Source organism: Chiloscyllium plagiosum, chromosome 13 (genome assembly GCF_004010195.1).
Source record: "Chiloscyllium plagiosum isolate BGI_BamShark_2017 chromosome 13, ASM401019v2, whole genome shotgun sequence".
In the NCBI taxonomy this organism is placed as follows: Eukaryota; Metazoa; Chordata; class Chondrichthyes; order Orectolobiformes; family Hemiscylliidae; genus Chiloscyllium; species Chiloscyllium plagiosum.
In genome coordinates this window covers 47830516-47848484 of record NC_057722.1, presented here as the reverse complement: position 1 = coordinate 47848484, position 17969 = coordinate 47830516, and the positions used below count along the sequence as shown (strand labels likewise).

Sequence of the window (17969 nt, the reverse complement as noted above, 5' to 3'; positions counted from 1 at the left end):
TGGAAGTGGTTGTGGGCTTGGAAAATGCTGTCCAATGATCTTTGGAGAATTTCTACAATGCATGTTACTGAGCAGTGTTTGTGGAGAGACTGATTGTTTGTGGAAATGGTGCCAATCAAGTGAGCTATTTTGACCTAGATGATGTCAAGCTTCTTGAGTGTTGTAGGAGCTGTATGTGGGATGTATTCCATCAGAGTCCTGCCTTAGACTATAAGACATAGGAGCAGAATTACACCATCTGGCTCACCAAATCTGCTCCACATTTGATGGCTGATATGTTTCTCAACCCCATTTTCCTGCCTCCTTCCCATAACCCAAACCTTGATTCTCTTACTATTCTTGTGCCCGAGATGGTGAACAGGCTATATGGAGTCAGGATGTGAGTTACTCACTGCAGTACTCCATAGACTCTGACCTGCTCTTGTAGTCATTTGTATTTATATGGTGTGTCCAGTTTAGTTTCTGGTCAATGATACCAAAGATATTGATTTTGGAGAAGTCAGTGGAGATATGCCATTGAATGTCAAAGGGTGGTGATTGGATTATTTCTCATTGGAGATAGTCGTTGCCTGGCATTTCTGCAGCATGGATGTTATGTTAAGGGTGTGTGTAAATATTAGGGCATAATATACATAGGATGTACTGTTAATTAGACATTTAGACTTGATAGAGTTGCTGAAGTTTCAGTTGAAAAGCACTGACAAAATCAGAGGGTATATGGGACCATTGACCTTCTCCATGAGGAAGGAGATATATAGATTGAAAAATAAACAGAGGAAGGAATGAAAAGATATCTGAATTCTATGTCAAATTAACAGATTAAAAAGACAAATAAAGGAAGAGAAAGAAATTTCAAATTAAAGACAAAATAAAAAGTTAAAATCCTAAACTTTGGCATGTTTAAAATCTCCAGTGATAATTACTACTTGAAGAAATGAGACTTTTTTTTCACTTTCTGAGCCATAATGTACTACTGAGTAAGTACTATTGATAGCACTGTTAAAGACATCTGCAATCACTCTTCAGATGAATGAGTGTAGACTGATGGGTGGTAATTGGCTGGGTTGGATTTCCTGCTTTTTATGCACAGGACGTAACCAGGCAATTTTCCACATTATCAGATAGATGCCAATTTTGCAGCCTTAGTGGGCCAACTTGGCCCCAGCACTGGTTCTGGTGCGTGTCTTCAGGGCTATTACCAGAATAAAGTTGAGGCCCACAGACTTTTCACCATCCATGCCTTCAGCTATTCACATGACGTAAACTGTATTGCTAAAGAGTAGCATCTATAGTGCTGGTGGCCTCAGGAAGAGACCAAAATGACCATCCACTCGACAATTCTGGCTGAAAGTGAATCATATACTTCAGCGTTGTCCTTTGTGCCAGCCTCCGCCATCACTGAGAATGGGGTTATTTATGAAATCTCAATCCCCCTGTTCATGGTTTAATTGCTCATCATTCAATGTTGCATTTGGCAGTATTAGAGATCTTAGTTCAGATCCTTTGGTTGTGGAGTTACTTAGCAATGTTCATCACATCATATTTCCACTGTCTGAATTAAAGTAGTCACATGTTGTAGCTTCACCAGGTTGATACCTGTTTTTTTTTTTAGGTATGCTTGGTGCTGTTCCTGGTATGCCCCTACACTCTTCATTGGACCAGGATAATCCCCGGACTTGGTAAGACCATAAGAAATAGGAACAGGAGGAACAAGCCATTTGGCCCCTCCAGCTTGCTCAACAATTCAATACCATCATTGTTGACCCGGCCATTCCTCACATCCACTTTCCTGCCCTTTCCCCATAACCCTCGATTACGCTACTGGTCAAGAATCTGCCTTAGCATTAAATATACACAAGCATCTGCCCCCACAACTCTGTGGCAAGGAGTTCCAAAGAACACCCTACCCTCAGAGAAAAAATTCATCCTCATCTCAGTCTTTAATTGGCACCCTTTTATTCTGAAACTTTGCTCTCTGGTCCTATACTTTCTTAAGAAAGGAAAACATACTCTCAACATTTACCCTGTCAAGCCCATTTAAGAATCCTATACATTTCAGGGAGATCGCTTTTCATTCTTCTAAACTCCACTCCCAGCCTGTTCAATCTTTGCACATAAGAAAATGTCTGCATATCAGGGATCATCCTTGCGAACCTATTCTGAACGGCCTCCAATAGAATGATATTGTTCCTTAAATCTGGGGACCAAAACTGCTCACAGTCCTCCAGTTGTAGTCTTATCAGCAACTTGTACAGTTGCAGTAAGATTTCTCTATATTTTTTCTCCAACTCCCTTGAACTAAGGGCCACTATTGCATTAGCCTTCCTGATTACTTACACCATCTGTGTGCTAGCTTTCTGTGATTCATGTACAAATACTCCCAAGTCCTTTTGCAGCTTTCTGTAGTTTCTATTTAAATACAAAAATACTGTTCTTTTGTTCTCCCTTCTAAAATTAACGCTTTGCATTTTCCCACATTATACTCCATTTGCCAATTTTTTGACCACTTTCTTAACCTATCAATATCTCTGTAAACTGTTTGTATCCCTCTTGCAACCTGCCTTTCCCTGCACTTTTGTCATCTACAAATTTGGCTACAGTACATATACTTCCTCTCTCGAAGTCAGTAATATATGCTGTAAACAGTTGTGGTCACAGCACTGATCCTCGTAGAACCCGGTTATTTTCAGTTGCCAACCTGAAAAAAACCCCCATATTCTAACTCACTGTTTCCTGCTCATTAGCCAATTCTCTGTCCATACCAATATACTGCCTCCAATATCACAGGCTCTTATTTTATGACTTAACCTTTTGGAGAGGTACCTTGTCAATGCCGTCTGGAAATCTAAATATAACACATCCACTGGCACCCCTCTTTGCACTCTGGCTGAGACTTCCTCAAAAAACTAAGTCAGACACGATTTTCCTCTCAACCATGATTGCTCTACTTGGTTAGATTATGATTACCCAAATGTTCTGTTTTTACTTCCCTAATAATCAACTTAAGTATATTTCTGACAATAGATGTTAGATTAATCAGCATAAAAGGATCACCATGAAGGAGGAAAAGGGATGGGGATGTAAGGCAGAAATTCAGGGGGCCAGGGTGGAAGCTTAGAGCTAGAACAAACAGAGTTGTTATCTCTGGTTTATTACCTGTGCCACCTGCTAGCGAGGCAAGCAACAGTTGTTATCTCTGGTTTATTACCTGTGCCACCTGCTAGCGAGGCAAGCAACAGGGAGAGAGCAGTTGAACATGTGGCTACAGGGATGGTGTAGGAGGGAGGGATTCAGATACCTTGATAATTGGAGCTCATTCTGGGGTAGGTGGGACCTCTACAAATGGTATGGTCTACATCTGAACCAGAGGGGTATCAATATCCTGGGGGGAAATTTGCTAATGTTCTTCAGGAGGGTTTAAGCTAATTCAGCAGGGGGATGGAAACCTGAATTATAGCTCCAGTATACAGGAGGTTAACAGTAGTGAGGTCATGAACAAGATCTCAAGGTCACAAGACTGTACCAGCAGGCAGGAAGGTGGTTTGAAGTGTGTCTACTTCAAAGCCAGGAGCATCCGGAATAAGGTGGGTGAACTTGTAGCATAAGTTGGTACCCGAAGTTTTGATTTTGTGGCCATTTCGAAGACATGGATAGAAAAGGGACAGGACTGGTTGTTGCAGGTTCTGGTGTTTAGATGTTTCAGTAAGATCATAAGCCATTCCTGAAGAAGGGCTTATGCCCGAAACGTCGATTCTTCTGTTCCCTGGATGCTGCCTGACCTGCTGCGCTTTTCCAGCAACACATTTCCAGCCACAATTGAAATGTGGAGCTTGTTCAAGGAACAGTTACTGCATTTCCTTGATAAGTATGTACCTGTCAGGCAGAGAGGAAGTGGGTTGAGTGAGGGAGTTGTGGTTTACCAAATAAATGTTGAATCTCTTGTCACAAGGAAGAAGGAGGCTTCTGTAAAGATGAGATGTGAAGGTTCAGTTAGGGCACTTGAGAGTTACAGATTAGCAGGAAAGACCAAAAGAGAGAGCTAAGAGGAGCCAGGAGGCGACATGAGAATTCTTTGGCAGGTAGAATCAAGGAAAACTCTAAAGCTTTCTAGTGGTATGTCAGGAATAAAAGAATGACTAGAGAACGATTAGGGCCTGTCAAGGACAGTAGTGGGAAGTTATGCATGGAGTCCGAAGAGATAGGAGAGGCGCTAAGTGAATATTTTTTATCAGTATTCACACAGGAGAAAAGACAATGTTGTCAAGGAGAATACTGAGATATTGGCTACTAGAATAGATGGGATTGAGGTGGTGTCAGCAATTCTGGAAAGTGTGAAAATAGATAAGCCCCCTGGGCTTGTTGGGAGTTATCCGAGGATTCTCTGGGAAGCCACGGGGGATGATTGCAGAGCCTTTGGCTTTGTTCTTTATGTCATTGTCTACAGGAATAGTGCCAGAAGACTAGAGGATAGCAAATTTTGTCCCCTTGTTCAAGAAGGGGAGTAGAGACAGCCCTGCTAATTATAGACCAGTGAGCCTTACTTCTGTTGTGAACAAAGTTTTGGAAAGGATTATAAGAGATAAGATTTATAATCATCTAGTAAGGAATAAGCTTATGAGGGATAGTCAACACGGTTTTGTGAAGGGTAGGTTATTCCTCACAAACTTTATTGAGTTCTTTGTGAAGGTGACCAAACAGGTGGATGAGGGTAAAGCAGTTGATGTGGTATATATGGATTTCAGTAAAACATTTGATAAGCTTCTCCACGGTAGGCTATTACAGAAAATACGGAGGCAAGGGATTGTGGATGATTTAGCTGTTTGGATCAGAAATTGGCTAGCTGTAAGAAGACAGAGGGTGGTGGTTGATGGGAAATGTTCATCCTGGCGTTCAGTTACTAGTGGTGTACTGCAAGGATCTGTTTTGGGGCCACTGCTGTTTGTTGTTTTTATAAATGACTTGGATGAGAGCATAGAAGGATGGGTTAGTAAATTTGCGGATGATACTAAGGTCAGCGGAGTTGCAGAGGAGTTGCAGTTGCAGAAGGATGTCTCAGATTACAGAGGGATAAGCTGCAGAGCTGTGCTGAGAGATAGTGCAAATGGAGTTTAATGCAGAAAAGCGTGAGGTGATTCACTTTAGAAGGAGTAACAGGAATAGAGTACTGGGCTAATGGTAAGATTCTTGGTAGTGTGGATGAGCAGAAAGATCCCTGAAAGTTGCCACCCAGGCTGATAGGGTTGTTAAGAAGGCATACTGTGTTAGTTTTTATTGATGGAAGGATTGAGTTTCGGAACCATGAGGTCATGCTGCAGCTGTACAAAACTCTGGCGTGGCTGCACTTGGAGTATTGTGTATAGTTCTGGTCACCGCATTATAGGAAGGATGTGGAAGCTTTGGAAAGGGTGCAGTGGATATTTACCAGACTGTTGTCTATTATTGAGGGAAGGTTTATGAGGAAAGGCCGAGGAACTTGAGGCTGTTTTTGTTAGAGAGGTGACTTAATAGAGGCATACAAGATAACCAGAAGATTAGATTAGCCTTCTTCCTCGGATGGTGATGGCGAGCATGAGAGTAGATAGCTTTAAATTAAGGAGTAATAGATATAGGACAGATGTCAGAGATAGATTCTTTACTCAGAGAGTAGTAAGGGGGTGGAATGCCCTGCCTGCAACAGTAGTGGACGCGCCAACATTAAGTGCATTTAATTTGTCATTGGATAAACATATGGACGATAATGGAATAGTGTAGGTTAGATGGGCTTTAGATTACGCACACCTGTGGAGCCAACATCGAGGGCCGAAGGGCCTGTATTGCACTGTAATTCTTTTACCTATCTATCTATCTATCTATCTATCTATCTATCTAAAGTTATTCACTTGGCAATGGTAGAGCATGATATGGTAGGCAGTGAGGTGAAAGATTGTGATTCAATACTATTATGACGCGAGTTATGGATGCCCACTTTAAGTTGTTAGATTTGGTCAAAATCAATCTCAATGAATGCCACACAAAGAACGGAGGGCATCTTTAACGAGAAACTGGGGGTCATATGCACTGGTGTCACTGCTAACTGATTGTGTCACAGAAAGGGATTCTGTGACAGGTAGATTGGTGACGACGATGTCACATAGCTTTCTCCCTCTTTTGGATTCTTTTAATACCTGCTGCAGACCCAGACTAACAGCTTGTAGCACTTCAGCACTTGGCTAGCTTGCTCAGTAGTGGCACTAGTGAGGTTTCTTCGTCCATGTTTGACCTGAACCAATGACTTGACAATAAAGATTTAACTTTCTATCATAGGCTTAATGGATAATTAATATCCAAATGCATCAATTTCATAAAAATCAGAGCAGTCAATAGCAAAGTGCTGTTTTTGCAAAAGGAAATTGCTATGGCCAGCAAATTGTGATTTGTAACTCATGTAAAAAATCAATTTACACTTCAGCAAGGGCTGTATCATTCTTATGCTCTTATTTTTGCAAATTTGAACCTTTTGAAATAATTACACCCATTATACCAAATTATTGTTGAGGCCTCAGAATAATTAAAATATTTTGACTTAACACTATTTTTAAAAGTATTTCCCTGAGCTCAAATTCACCTGTTGTCAAGATTTGAACTTCAAACGATGTCAGGTGAAAACAATCTATTTGAATATCTATGTAGGAACATTTAAGGGAGCTCATGGTGCAACAGGAGTGGTATCGTCCCGAAAGATGTGTCATTAAAATCCTCAGACAGCATCTTCCAAATGCATGGCCACATCCGTCTAGAAGGACAAGAACAGTAGAGACAAGGGAGCACCACCACCTGCAAGTTCCCCTCTGCAAGACAGTCACCATTCTGACTTGTAAATATAACCCTGTTCCTTCACTGTTGCTGGGTCAAAATCCTGGAATTCCCTCCCTTAGGACATTGTGGGTCTACCTAAATGAATTGCAGCAGTTCAAGAGGCAGCTCACCATCACCTTTTCACAGGCAACTCGGGATGGCTTATAAATGCTGACCAGCCAGCAATACCCATGACCTATGAGAAAGTATTAAAAATATAAGCCCAGATTCAGGTTCCATCCACTCCAGAGGTGTGTATTTGCATTCTGAATAGGTTAATTAGAAGAAGAAAAAAAATACATTAAAAATCTGAGGATTGTTGTGGCATAGTGGTAGTGTCCTGTCTCTGAAACAAGAGGCCCAGGTTGAAGCTCCACATGCCCCAGAGCATCTCTGAACAAGTTGACACAGAAAATATTGAGGCAGGAAAATCTGTCTGTAGCCTGCAGTCACAGAGGAGCTGTCACTTGCTGATCTACTTGTTAATCCTAACACTGAATCACAATTGAAATATTCCTTTTCAGCAATGCTTTTAGAACACAGCTCAAAAGAAATGAACATAGGAGATATGAATATAGTAGAAAGCTTCCAAAATTCATCATAAATATGAAGGTTGGAGCAATCTGGATAACAGAAAAGCTAAAGGAATGATGGAGGAAAACATCATTATAGGGAATGAATTATTGAGCTTTCAGGTGGATTAAATTTGATAAGTAAGAGTCATGTGGATCTAGTTAAGAAAAACCATAACTTGAAACATTAAATCCTCCTGATAATATGACAGCATTGATGGATAAAGCTAATTCTATCAGTATTATTTATTTGGGTTTATAAAATAAATAACAAGCATATTTTTGGCTCATGAAGTCTAAAGTTGTGTAGAAAAGCTTAAACAAGGTGGAGGATGTAGTTGTAAATTGGTATATGACATCTCTTTGAAGTAGTTTTCACTGGAGTTTCAGTAATAACCTTCTCCCTCTTGCTTTATCCATCAACTGCAGAAGAGAATTCAAAGTAGAGTCTTCAAAGTGTGTTGACAACTCAACATTTCAATGTGACTTCCAAATTATCAAATGTCAGGGATTATACAAAGTGAATTTATTGAGATTTAGCAACTGCCAAATGATCAGGAAAATTACACAAGGGCAGATGTTCTAAGTTTACACCATTGATGTAGACTCTCAGCTGCAAAACACATACACAGCAACACTGAGGGTGCAATGCCCATAACTTCATGTCCCTTAAATTTAATGAGTGTAAAGTTATAAGGAGTACAACCATGAATCCCAAATATGGACACATAAGACTCCCAGAGGGACAGGTAAAGAAAAATATCACTGTAAATCATGTGAAGAAGTGCATATTGGGACAGGAATTTCTTCACCCAGTGAACAGTGAGCTTGTGGAATTTGCTGCAGAAAACAGTTTAGGCCAAAACATTGTACGATTTCAAGAAGGAATTAGATATAGCACTCAACACTAAAGGGCTCAAATGATATGGGAGATATTGAGTTGGATGATCAGCCATGATCATATTGAATGGTACAGCAGACTCGAAGGGCCAAATGGCCTGTTCCCATGGTTCTTTGTTTCACTGCATGGAGCCATTTCTGCCAAAGATCTATGCCTTGATCCACAAAAATGACAGCAAGCCTCCAATCGCCTGCCACTTCAACACCATGTTACTATGTCAACATTTCTATCTCAGGCCTGTTGCAGTGCTTCAGGCCTCAACTTCTGCTTGGGGGCGCCACAGCCTTTGGACTCAACACTGAGTTTAACAATTTCAGAACATTATCACCATCCTCTACGTTTGCTAGCTCCTTCCACACTCCTAGGTCCTGTTTTAGTGAGTTATTTGTTAGCACCCAATGCCCAGTATTTCTCTCTCTTGGCTTATCATCAGTAATCTGTTTGCCTATTTCTTTTTGCTGTCTCTCTATGCACTGTATCCATGTACTCTATTCATCAAACTGCTGCTGCCCACCCCTAATCCCCAACCACCACCACCACCAACTCCACCCAGGCCAACCCATCATCAGCACAAATACAACTTCTTCCCAGCTATTTTCAGTTCTCTCATAGGGGCACTGGATTGAAAATATTCACTTTTTTTTCTCTCTATAGATGCTGCCAAACCCACTGAGTTTCTCCAGCACTTTCTGCTTTTGTTACAGCATATTAGGTGTTCCAGTCATCTGAGAATCAATTACAGTTTCAAGAAGTGATAATAAAAGATTGTCCCTTTGGTGTGGTTCCTGGATTGCTGGCAGAGGCTAATAGGATTACAAGTATTAGTAGCTCAGTTGCTCCAATAATTCTTAAAAGCTTGTCAGCATCCAGGACAAAGCAGACACTTGACTGGCAATATCTACCACCTGCAACATCCACTCCCTCCACCAGAGAGATAGCAGCAGCAGGTACTGACCTCAAGAGGCACATTCACATGCTGCAAATGAATAAATTTTAAAAAACCTTCAAACATCCTTTCAGATGTCTGATGCAGAATTAGAACTTGGAAATGCACCCAAAATCAGGTTTGACTGCTGAACAAAAATTCTTGTCTTTGGTTTATGAGTGCACAGCATTTTATCTAATATATTTAGAGATTCACTAGGATCACTTCATTAGCAATCAAGAAACAATTTGAAAAAAAAATGTACATAAAGCATATATAAGCAATCAGAAAAGTGCTGTGGAATAGAGTGAAATTGAACAGCTTGGCCACCTGCATTCCTTCCTCTCCAAGGGTAGTCCTTGAGGACCTCCTGACTGGCCCCTGCAGAAATATGATCTCTCTCTCTCTCTCTCTCTAGGACTGTGGTTAAGAGGAGCAAGTTACCTGTGCCAATTGGTGTCTGTGGACAATTTTGAGTAGTCAGTGGCATACACCTCATCTGAACCAGCATTACTATCCAGTAAATTAGCAAATAGCACCAAATTTGCCAGTTCTCTACCTGCATGGCAATGGGCACAAGCAGAGTGTGGTTTACAACTCTCTGCCCAACTGAACTGTAGCCTGTATCTGGGAGCTTTCAACTTGTGGAATACGTTTATCATCAATTTCGCAAAAGATAACAATGAGTTATTCATTAAAATGGATTATTTTCACAACCAACAAAAATTGGAGGGCATATTCTTTATCTCAACCACAGTACACTCATGTTTAATTCACGCCCCCTTGCTCTACATTTAAAATTTAATATTCAAACTTATAACATCTACACTATGCACATACTGTGAAGCCCGAGGTGCAGAAGTGCTAAAGGTAATAAATTAGAAATGATTACTTGTGACATTTGATCTATAGGTCTAGGTTATAGAGACAATTTCAATGGATTAAGTACTTATATGTGCATGTGTGAATGTGAACAAAATATTTCCCAAGTCATGTACAAATTTTCTTTTAAAGTCTGTTTCTGCATCTGTGCTTCTGTTGATGCCTTTATTCAGGTTTCATAAGTAAGGTGCTTCAAGTTAAATTAAATTGCTAGTTGCTAATTTCAGATACTGTATTTGGGTGTTCTTCAGTTTTTAACATTGCACACTAAAACTCTGAGAAATCAAAGGGACAAATACCATTAAAAAAATTTGGAGAAAAGAATTGAAGTTACTGTTCTTAACAGCAATAATCCTCCAGAAAATAAGCAAGGTGCTACAAAATAAAGTTGAGGTAAGTGAAAACCATTGTTATTTACAAAGTTGACACAGAATATAACAAGATGACCAATAGGAACTGGAGGAGGCTGTTCAGCCCCTCGAGCCTGCTCCACCATTCAATAGTGGCTGATCTAACATTCCTCAGGCCCACTTTCCTGTGCTTTCCCTCAATTCTCCTATTGATCAAGACTTTATCCATCACAGCCTTAAATATTCACAAGGACTTTGCCCCAATAGCTCTCTGTGACAAGTTGTTCCAAAGACACTCGACCCTCTGAGAGAAGGAATTCCCCCTTATCTCAGACTTACATTGAAACCCCTTTACTCTGAGACTAGATGCTGTGGTCCCACTCTCCCAGGAGGGGAAGCATCCTCTCAGCATTTACCCTGCCAATCCCCTTAAGAATTCTATACATTTTAATGAAATTACCTCGACACCAAGGATCATCTCAGTGAACTTTTTTATGAACTGCATCCAATGAAATGACTTATTTTCTTAAGTAGAGGGACCAAAGCTGCTCACAGCATTCCAGATGTGGTCTCGCCAGCACCTTATACTATAGCAGTAAGACTTCCTTACACGTATACTCTAAACCCCTTGAAATATGAACCAACATTCCATTAACGTTCTTGATTACCAGCTCTATCAGTGTGCTAGCTTTCTATGATTCATGTACAAGTCCCGTGTTACAGTTCTCGGCAGCTTTTCTATAACAATACTGTTCTTATCTCCTTCCTTTCAAAATGAGCAACTTCCCATTTTCCATCATTATGTAATACACTTTCCCCTCCTCTGCCATCTTGACTGTACTATCTTAACTTCATATGTATCGGGCATGGAGGGTTCACAAAAATGGGAGTGTAACTTAAATGAAAAAAAAACCCATCTGATTATAACGTTCAGGCAATCACACTACATTGACAGTGCATGCATTCACTAGCTATCAACAAAAGCAGGCAGTTTGTAAGTTTGCTCTCTGAGCGGTAGGCTTGTTCTCAGACGTTTCGCACCATGCTAGGTAACATCACCAGCGTCCGTTGAACTGCTGGTGTTCTGCCCTGCTTTCCATTTATGTGTCTTGGTCTGTTAAGGTGGGTGATATCATTTTCTCAGAGGTTAGCAAATGGGGTCCAAATCGATGTATCTATTGATGGAGTTCTGGTTTGAATGCCAGACCAGTAGGAATTCCCATATGTGTCCTTGTTTATCTTGTCCTAGGATGGATGTGTTGTTCCAGTCAAAGTGTTGTCCTTCTTCGTCTGTATGTAAGGATACCAGTGATATCTGGTCATGTCTTTTGGTGGCTAGTTGGTGTTCGTGTATCCTGGTGGCTAGTTTTCTGCCAGTCTGTCTGGTGAAATGTTTGTTGCAGTCCTTGCAGAGTATTTTGTATATGACATTCAATTTGCTGATATAGGGTCCTTTTGGTTCATTAATAGCTGTTTCAGTGTTTTGGTAGGTTTGTCGGCTACCACAATGTCAAGAGGTTGGAGTAGTCTGGTAGTCATCTCAGAGATGTCTTTGATGTAAGGTTCTGTGGCTAGAATCTCTGGGCATGTTGTGTCTTCTTGTTTGGGTTTGTTGTTTAAGAATCGGTGGACTGTGCTCATCAGGTACCTGTTCTTCTTGAACATGTTGTATAGGTATTTTTATTAGATTAGATTACTTACAGTGTGGAAACAGGCCCTTCGGCCCAACAAGTCCACACTGACCCGCCGAAGCGCAATCCACCCAGACCTATTCCCCTACATTTACCCTTGCCCCTAACACTATGGGCAATTTAAGCATGGCCAATTCACCTAACCTGCACATTTTTGGACTGTGGGAGGAAACCGGAGGAAACCCACGCAGACACGGGGAGAATGTGCAAACTCCACACATTCAGTCGCCTGAGGCGACTGCTGCTTGTAGTTCCTGGTGCTGCAGTGTGTTGTGGCCCATTTAAATAATGTCCTGATGCAGCTCAGTTTGTGGGTGTTGGGATGATTGCTCCTGTAGTTGAGTATCTGGTCTGTGTGTATTGCTTTCCTGTAAATGCTGGTCTGCAGTTCTCCATTGACTGTTCATTCTATTATGACATCTAGGAAGGGGAGTCTGTTGTTCTCCTCTTTTGTGAAACCTACACCAGTAAGGAGATTGTTCATGATATTGTAGGTTTCCTCTAATTTGTTCTGTTTCGTGATGACAAAGGTGCTGTCCACATAGCAGACCCAAAGTTTGGGTTGGATTTTGGGGAGGGCTGTTCATTCTAGTCTCTGCAATATTGCTTCTGCTAAGATGCCTGTTATTGGTGATCCCATGGGTGTTCTGTTGATTTTCTTGTAGGTCTTGTCATTGAAGGTGAAGTGGGTAGTGAGGCACAGGTCTAATAGCTTGAGGGTGTTGTTCTTGATCTCTGGTGTTGGTGCTCTCTGGTGTTTGTGTCCTTGGTTCCTCTAGTAGTGCGGTCAGTGTTCTTTTGACCAGGCTTGTAATTGATGTGAACAGGACCAGTACGTCAAAGGAGACCATGGCTTCGCCCTCTTCTGTCTTGGTGTCTTTGATGATGTTCAGAAATTCTTGGGTGGAGTAGATGGAGTGGCATGAGTCTTCTACTGGGTATTTCAGTTTACGGTGAATTTCCTTAGCTAATCTGAATGTCGGTGTGCTGGGAAGTGAGACTCGAACAAACAGCCCCCACCGACTTACCCACTTAGTCCGATTTACCCACTTTTGTTCTGTGACATTTGTCCACAATAATTGTGAGAAAGTGAAGACTGCAGATGCTGGAGATCACAGTCGAAAAGTGTGGCACTTGAAAAGCACAGCAGGTCAGGCAGCATCCAAGGAGCAGGAGAACGGAGAATCGACACCAGGAAGGGCTTATGCCTGAAATGTTGACTCTCCTGCTACTCAGATGCTGCCTGACCTGCTGTGCTTTTCCAGCGTCACACTTTTCAATCAGAATAACTGTGCCCAAGATTCAATTTTCTGAAGCTTAGTTAGGTGTTAAGGGTCATAATTAAACTTAAATCAGAATTACACCGAAGTGTCATATCTGGATGTGCAATAACATCTTTGAACAAGTTGATTAGAAACTGTCTATAAACCTGAATGATCAAAGCCCTTGCTCCTATTAATGTGATGAACAGTTGGCAGAGTAGTGTCATACCTGGGCTCAATATAAATAGAGAACCAATGTATTGACAGCCTTTAAAATAAATTTTAGCTTAAAAGTTGTTGTTAAACATTTAGTTGAATTCCGTGCCTTACACAAAGAATTTTGATGAAAAACAGCCAAGAAGAGAACTGCACAGGCATTTTTATTTCTGACATTCAAAAACATCAATATTTAAGATTTGAATGACATGCAAAGTGCAATGCTACAAATGAGCACCAGATGCCTCAGCAGCAAAACAAAACTCACTAAATCGAAGTTTATGATTAGATTAGAATCCCTACAGTGTAGAAACAGGCTCTTCGGCCCAACAAGTCCATACCGACCCTCCGAAGAGAAATCCACCCAGACTCATTTACCCCTGAGTAATGCACCTAACACTATGGGCAATTTAACTTGGTCAATTCACTTGACTTGCACATCTTTGGACTGTAGGAGGAAACCAGAGCACCTAGAAGAAACCCATGCAGACACAAACTCCACACAGACAGTTGCCCGAGGCCAGAGTTGAACCCAGGTCCCTGACATTGTGAGGCAGCAGTGCTCACCACTGAGCCACCGTGCCACCTATCTAATGTGTATCTACTTTGACGATTATTGAATTTAGTGTTTATACAAAAAAGGAATCTGATAACTTTCAACTGTTCTCTGAACATGATTCTATTTTAGCTAAATGTGAAGTGGAAGCTAATTATGGAACCATGTAGGTTAAAGGTCAATGTAACTGTGCGGGAAGTACTTGGAACGGTACATTAGGCATTTATCACAGAATGTGTCCAAAGACGTTTCTTTTAAAAAAAAAAAGGGGGATAACTTTTGTGTCACTGATGCCTTGCTTGTGTTTAAAAATAAAGCGAGAAGTATTGGTAATCATACTGACTCACCCATGTTGTCATCTATCTTGATTTTCAGGTGAAATTGCATCTTGGTGACTGAATTACCAATTGAAAAGTGGTGGGAGCCTAATAAATATACACAAATATAGGTCCAGTGCTGCACTTACAGCTTCATTACCATTTTCGTGTTTGCCTGTTGAATACCGCCAGTTGTCGCTTCCACCCACCAACTAAAGTCAGCAGGAGGCCATTTCCAGTGATAAACAAACAGATCCTCAAATTAAGCTGAATGAAACATTTGGAGACAAAGTCCTGATAAGTATCTGTGAGTTTTGCAGCTCAAGATCTCTAAACTTTTTACCATTAGGTTCTGTACATATTGCCACTCTCCACATAGTCTGACAGTAAATACATTTACTCCATTCAGCTGCAACACTGGCTTCCCTCCCCAGTTACCCACCTCCAAGTATGTGAACTTCTGATGGGTTACATGTTTTTTTCTGGCAGCTTCATGATTAAAGATGAACGGAATTGGAAAAAAGCATTATTGGCACAGTGGTAGTGTCCTTATCCCTGAGCCAGGAGACTCAGTTTCCAGTGGGATGTAATAACATCTTGCAACAGGTTGATTAGAAAATGTCCATAAACCTTACTCATCAAAGCCCTTGCTCCCAATAATCTGAAGAACAGTTAGCAGAGTAATGTGCACACACCAAAATCACATGAACTGTCTTCATTGTCAGTGCATCTCTATGAGTTATTTATACCTTCACAACAGATATGTTGAGAAGTTGGTATTTGTATATTTGTTCATCTGGTTTGGTTATTGCTTGCAAGGCTAATTCCTAATTGCCCTTGGAGTTGTATTGATGAGTCACTTACTTCAACCACTGGGATACATGTGCTGTATAGTCGTGCTGAGATTTCAAGCTTTGAACTCAGCAACATGGTGATGTAGTTCCAGATCAAACTAGTGTGAGAGTTGGAGGGGAACAAGCAGGTATACATCTACATGCCTCCTGCCTTTGTCCTTTGAACTGGTAGAAGTTGCTGGTTGAAAATGTGCTATCCAAGATATCTCAGTGAGTTAGATTAGATTAGCTTCCCTACAGTGTGGATACAGGCCCTTCAGCTCAACTAGTCCACACCGACCCTCCGAAGAGTAACCTGCCCAGACCCACTCCCCCTAACTAATGTACCTAACTCTATGGGCAATTTAGCATGACCAATATATTTTGTAGATGGGCACACACTGCTGTCACTGTATGCTGATGCTGGAAGGAGTGAATATTTAAGGTCGTGGATGGGATGCTGATCAAACAGATTACTTTGTGAAGGATGATGTCAAGCTTCAAGAGCGTTGTTGGAACAGCACTCATTCAGGCAAAGTATTTTTAGAGGAGCTGATTAGACTCTCTTGTTGGAGATGATTATTCCTGAATGCTTACTTGTGACTTCTCAGCCTAAGTCCAAACATTATCCAGATCCTGCTGCATGTGGGATGGAACACTTTGGAAGAACTGAAAACTGTGCTGAATAATGTGCAACCATCAGTGACAAACCCATTTCTGACCTTATGAGGGAGGGAGTATAATTGATAAAGCAGTTGAAATTGGTTGGGCTTGGACACTGTCTTGATGGAACTCCTGCTTGAGATGTTCTGAAGCTGAGGAGGCTGGCTTCCAACAACTCCAACCATTTAGGTTTGCACTGTATCCGTCTTCAACTAGTGGAAGGTTTTTCTCAATTTCTCATTAAGGTACTAGGCATTATGTAAACTGGGTGATGATACATTTGAAATGCGCATGTTTCTTGCTGATCAATTTTGTGGTGTTTCCCCACAGTCTACTGTGCATTAGCTGAAACACAGCTGTTTCATTACAAAAATACAACTGTAAGTACATTACCCCCACCCCAGCTCATAGCTATATGGTGATGATGTTGAAATGAATGACGTACAGAACTTCCCAGAGGTGGTCATTCAGTGGAGATAACTTATTTAGATAACAAATGTATCCTTTCTTTCTTCTGTACTCAAAGTAGGGATTTTAAATAGATGCTCTTCAACAAAAATGGTAAAAGAAGTTCAAAATGATCAAAAGGATTGCCTCACAATAAATGACACACATCATAATTTTTATTTGATGGAATAGTGGTAATAAGTAACAGACCTAGAGTCAACTTAAATAAGTTAAAATGTAGCATCATTTTGCTTATTAATCATAACAGGAATGTAGCCTCAACGATAGTCTGAATTCTCAAATGTAATACAAACAGATAATTAGATAGAACTGTGAACTTGTGACTGGTGAATGAGATCAAAGAGGATGTTGCACACTATTCATCTCAGTTAAAGAAAGGTCATGTAGAAATATGGCTAACATAAAGGATGTTCCAAAATGATAAATTGAAGAGGAAATTGATAAAGTTGGGGATTATTACAAAATGCAATATCTCATGCACTTTACACAATTGAAAAAAAAAGTTTGAAGAGTGAAAATAGCTCACCAATAACGAAGACTGGCATGAAGGCACCACATGGTACAGGAATAGTTGTGGCTAGTGCAGACATCCAGAACTGAAACAAAAATGGTTGGATTACTGTTAAAAGAATGAGAAAGAGAACTTGATGGGATAATAAAGCCAAAGGTAGTCAGCTGATACGTAAATGTAACTTCACTGTCGTCAGAATTCATAATAGAATTATAATAGAAATTCACTGACAAATTTACCAATTTAAATAATAGGAATCAATTGTTCTATCACCAGGTAGTTAAAATAAAATGTGTTTCAGAAAATAAAGCCCTCATAGTGACTGGAACAATATGCTTTAAGTGAATTGCTACACAAATTAAAGGAGTTAAAAATCACAACACTAGGTTATAGTCCAACAGGTTTAATTGGCAGTACTAGCTTTTGAAGTACTCCACAATCACCTGATGAAGGAGCAGTGCTCCAAAAACTCGTGCTTCCAATTAAACCTGTTGGACTATAACTGGGTGTTGTTTGATTTTTAACTTTGTACACCCCTGTCCAATACCGGCATGTCCAAATCAAATTAAAGAACTTATTGCATTGTCATTCTGCTGTTCATAAATGAAATGTTTTGCAATCTCCACTAGCTATAGTAAGGGTACTGGTTACAGCCAGGCTGGTCTGGAAATACTCGATTCTATTTGATCTCAGAAGCTGAGCAGACTGAGGCCTGATTAGTAACTGGATGGGAGACTTCCTGGGAATGTCAAGTGCTGTAGGTTTCAGGGCTGTTGCAGTATTGTGGCAATGTCTTGATCTGTTAACTAGGAGACCCTGTTCTAGCTTCACTTGTTTTAGTGGTGTGTATCAAGAGTTTTGACTGGATTGATTAAAATATATCTGTAAAAATCCTGTATTTTAGAAAGGAATTATAAGATTCATATGCAATATAACATGAAAATTCACTCCAAACTCTTACTGATACAAATTTCTCTCAATCTACAAG

General features: G+C 40.5%; 1 protein-coding gene across 2 annotated transcripts in view; it reads right to left on the bottom strand.

Moving 5' to 3' along the window:
- clcn2c (chloride channel 2c) overlaps positions 1 to 17969 on the bottom strand; it is a 611909-nt gene that overhangs the window by 133376 nt on the left and 460564 nt on the right. For both annotated transcript variants that reach the window (XM_043702310.1, XM_043702311.1), the window contains one exon: positions 16997 to 17066. In XM_043702310.1, the coding sequence (XP_043558245.1) occupies positions 16997 to 17066 (70 nt within the window). The remainder of the gene's footprint in view (positions 1 to 16996; positions 17067 to 17969) is intronic.